At 35.4% G+C, this 2,557-nt stretch overlaps 1 protein-coding gene across 1 annotated transcript; it reads left to right on the forward strand.

Annotated features, from left to right (window-relative positions):
- The first annotated feature begins 493 nt into the window (after positions 1-493).
- LOC149944504 (uncharacterized) lies at positions 494-1,859 on the forward strand. Its single transcript, XM_090176376.1, has 2 exons — positions 494-581; positions 646-1,859. Exons 1-2 carry the CDS (start codon positions 494-496, stop codon positions 1,857-1,859), a joined length of 1,302 nt encoding a protein of 433 aa, XP_090032502.1.
- Positions 1,860-2,557: the final 698 nt, after the last annotated feature.

Genomic DNA, 2,557 nt, shown 5'->3' on the forward strand with positions numbered 1-2,557 from the left:
TCAACTGTGTCTTTACATAGTAGTCAAACAGTAACACATGCATTCGGTGAAGCTACACTCCTTTAAAAATTCAAAACCATTCTCATTTTATTTTTGTGGATTTGTGTATCTTAAATTCATAAACGACTCTAAAGACTAAAATACACTTCGTATGATAACTGTTCTTACTGTTAATGCCTTAATGAAATTCGCGACGGATTACTCACTCTATTCGCAACCAAAAGAAATAAAAGGGGGCGCTTCGGTTTGTCCAAGATGGCGCGATCTCAAGGAAACAAATAGGCGACTTAACGTAGTAAGCTAGATAATTGGGACGTTTAAATTAGACTGATATAATTATTTTGAAGGTGTTTTTGTAATATTTTGCAATAAAATGGTTACGTATTGCTGCGTGTTTGATTGTAAAAACAACGGTACCATGGAAGGTATGAGGTTTCATCGTTTTCCTTCAAAACAGCCGAAATTAGCTAAGGCTTGGGAAGTTGCGTTAAAAATGGGAAAGACACCCAGTAAAACTATGGTTGTTTGCTTTTCACATTTTAAAAAAGATGATTATAAAAATATTCCTGAAACACATAAAGGTAAGTCAATTCTGGTGTAATAATAAACGTTGTTTTTAATCTTGATCTTGATATTATTTTACAGATCATTTCAAATATCCACCTCGCCTACGGCCCTTAGCAATTCCTTCTGAGAAACTACCTCTTCGTAAGCATGATAGAAAGACAACACCTTCATCTCAAAGGAGAGCAAATAGATATATTGTAAGGAAAATTAGGCAGACTTCTCTCAACAAGATCAGCGAACCCGAGAGTAACGAAGACGAAGATCCGGAGCAAGAACACTTGGTACCTCAACCGCCTCTACCAGTTGAAATAGCTCAAACTGATGATAATGCCATTAATACTTTAGAAAGAGGAATCATGGTAAACACGCAAGCAGAACATAAATGTAAAGTAGCTGCTAATTGCGGAGTATTGGAACAAAAAACTGTTGTGTGTTTGACAGGAGTTCAATCGATGGAACTTTTTGATGAGATTGTTCAAATAGTAAAAGAAGAATTTCCAAGTAAAAGTGCATTGCCAGTCGCGGACAGAATTTTACTTACATTTATGAAACTTAAATTAGGTATTACGTACTCTGCTCTCGGAGCTCTTTTCGGTCTTAGCCAGCAGATAACGGCTAATTATTTCAAACAAACAATATGCCAATTAGCCATGGTTTTAGAATCATCAGTTCCATGGCTAGAGAAAGAGGAAATCATGGAATCTATGCCACTTTGCTTTAAAGATTATGAACATACGAGGACGGTGTTAGATTGTACAGAGGTCTCCGTTGAAAAGCCTAGGTGTCTAAAATGCAAGATAAAAACTTACTCTCATTACAAAGGTACCAATACCGTTAAAGTGTGCATTTGTGTATCTCCATCTGGTGTGATTACTATGGTGAGTCAGGCGTTTGGGGGTAAATCATCTGATAAACAAATTACCGAAAAGTGTGGAGTTCTTGAGAAGTGCATACCGTATGTAGATGCCATTATGGTGGATAAAGGGTTTGCAATTGAAGACTTGTGTAGTGTAAGAGCGCTGAAGTTAATTAGGCCGCCTTTTCTTAAAAGAAAGGCTAAAGGACAAAACACTAGAAAGAGGGGCCAATTTTCCCGAGAAGATGCCTTGCTAACTTCAAAAATCGCTAGCGCTAGGGTTCAGGTTGAGCGAACAATTCAAAGATTGAAAACTTTCAATATTTTTAACAAAAGCATACCGTGGGATTTACTTCCTTACATTCACAAAATGTTTATCGTTGCGAGTGCTGTTTTAAATTTGTCAACATCTATATTGGCAGATAATAAATTTTAGTACAATCATAAATTGCTAAATATTTTATTTACTCAAAAATAAACAAAAAGTAAAATAATACTGTAATTCAAGTCTGAGGAACAATGGTTTAGGAACAAATTGCAAGGTTTAATTGCATAATAACATTTATCCTGAACCAATATTGCTTAGGATTTTAGTTCTATATATTTCTTCAAAAAATATTTAAAATAAACAAATTGCAATTTAATTAAAAGCTTTCTGATAAGTGTAAAACTCATAGCACCTGCTTGCGGTCATTCTCTTTCCTCTGTTAGACAACCAAAAATCGCTAGTCTGGGTAATTGTTGTAATTGCAATTTGTAGAGCCTCCTCACTTGTGACTGTGATGTTAGTTTCATAGAATTGTTTTTCAGTTTCAGATAGTCCATCAACTAAGGTTCCAAGATTTTCATCCAACACCTTCATATTTTCACAGTCAAGCATTATGTTGAAACGTATTTTGATATCATCAAAAGTGTCAGAGATGGCAGAGCTTGCGGTGGCTGGATTTTTATCTTTTAATGGAGATTTAACAAATTCTTTCCTAATTTTTGGGCCAGGTAAAATATATTTATGAAGCGCCGTTTCGTACTTGGATGAACGAAGAAGCCTTAATAAGATACTCCGTTGCTTATTTTTATCAAATGATGGAACCGCATACTTGGGTGGCCCAACACAACACATATCACTAATGGGTT

This window comes from Leiobunum rupestre, chromosome 5 (genome assembly GCF_980474605.1).
Source record: "Leiobunum rupestre chromosome 5, qqLeiRupe1.1.hap1, whole genome shotgun sequence".
NCBI classification, from domain to species: Eukaryota; Metazoa; Arthropoda; class Arachnida; order Opiliones; family Sclerosomatidae; genus Leiobunum; species Leiobunum rupestre.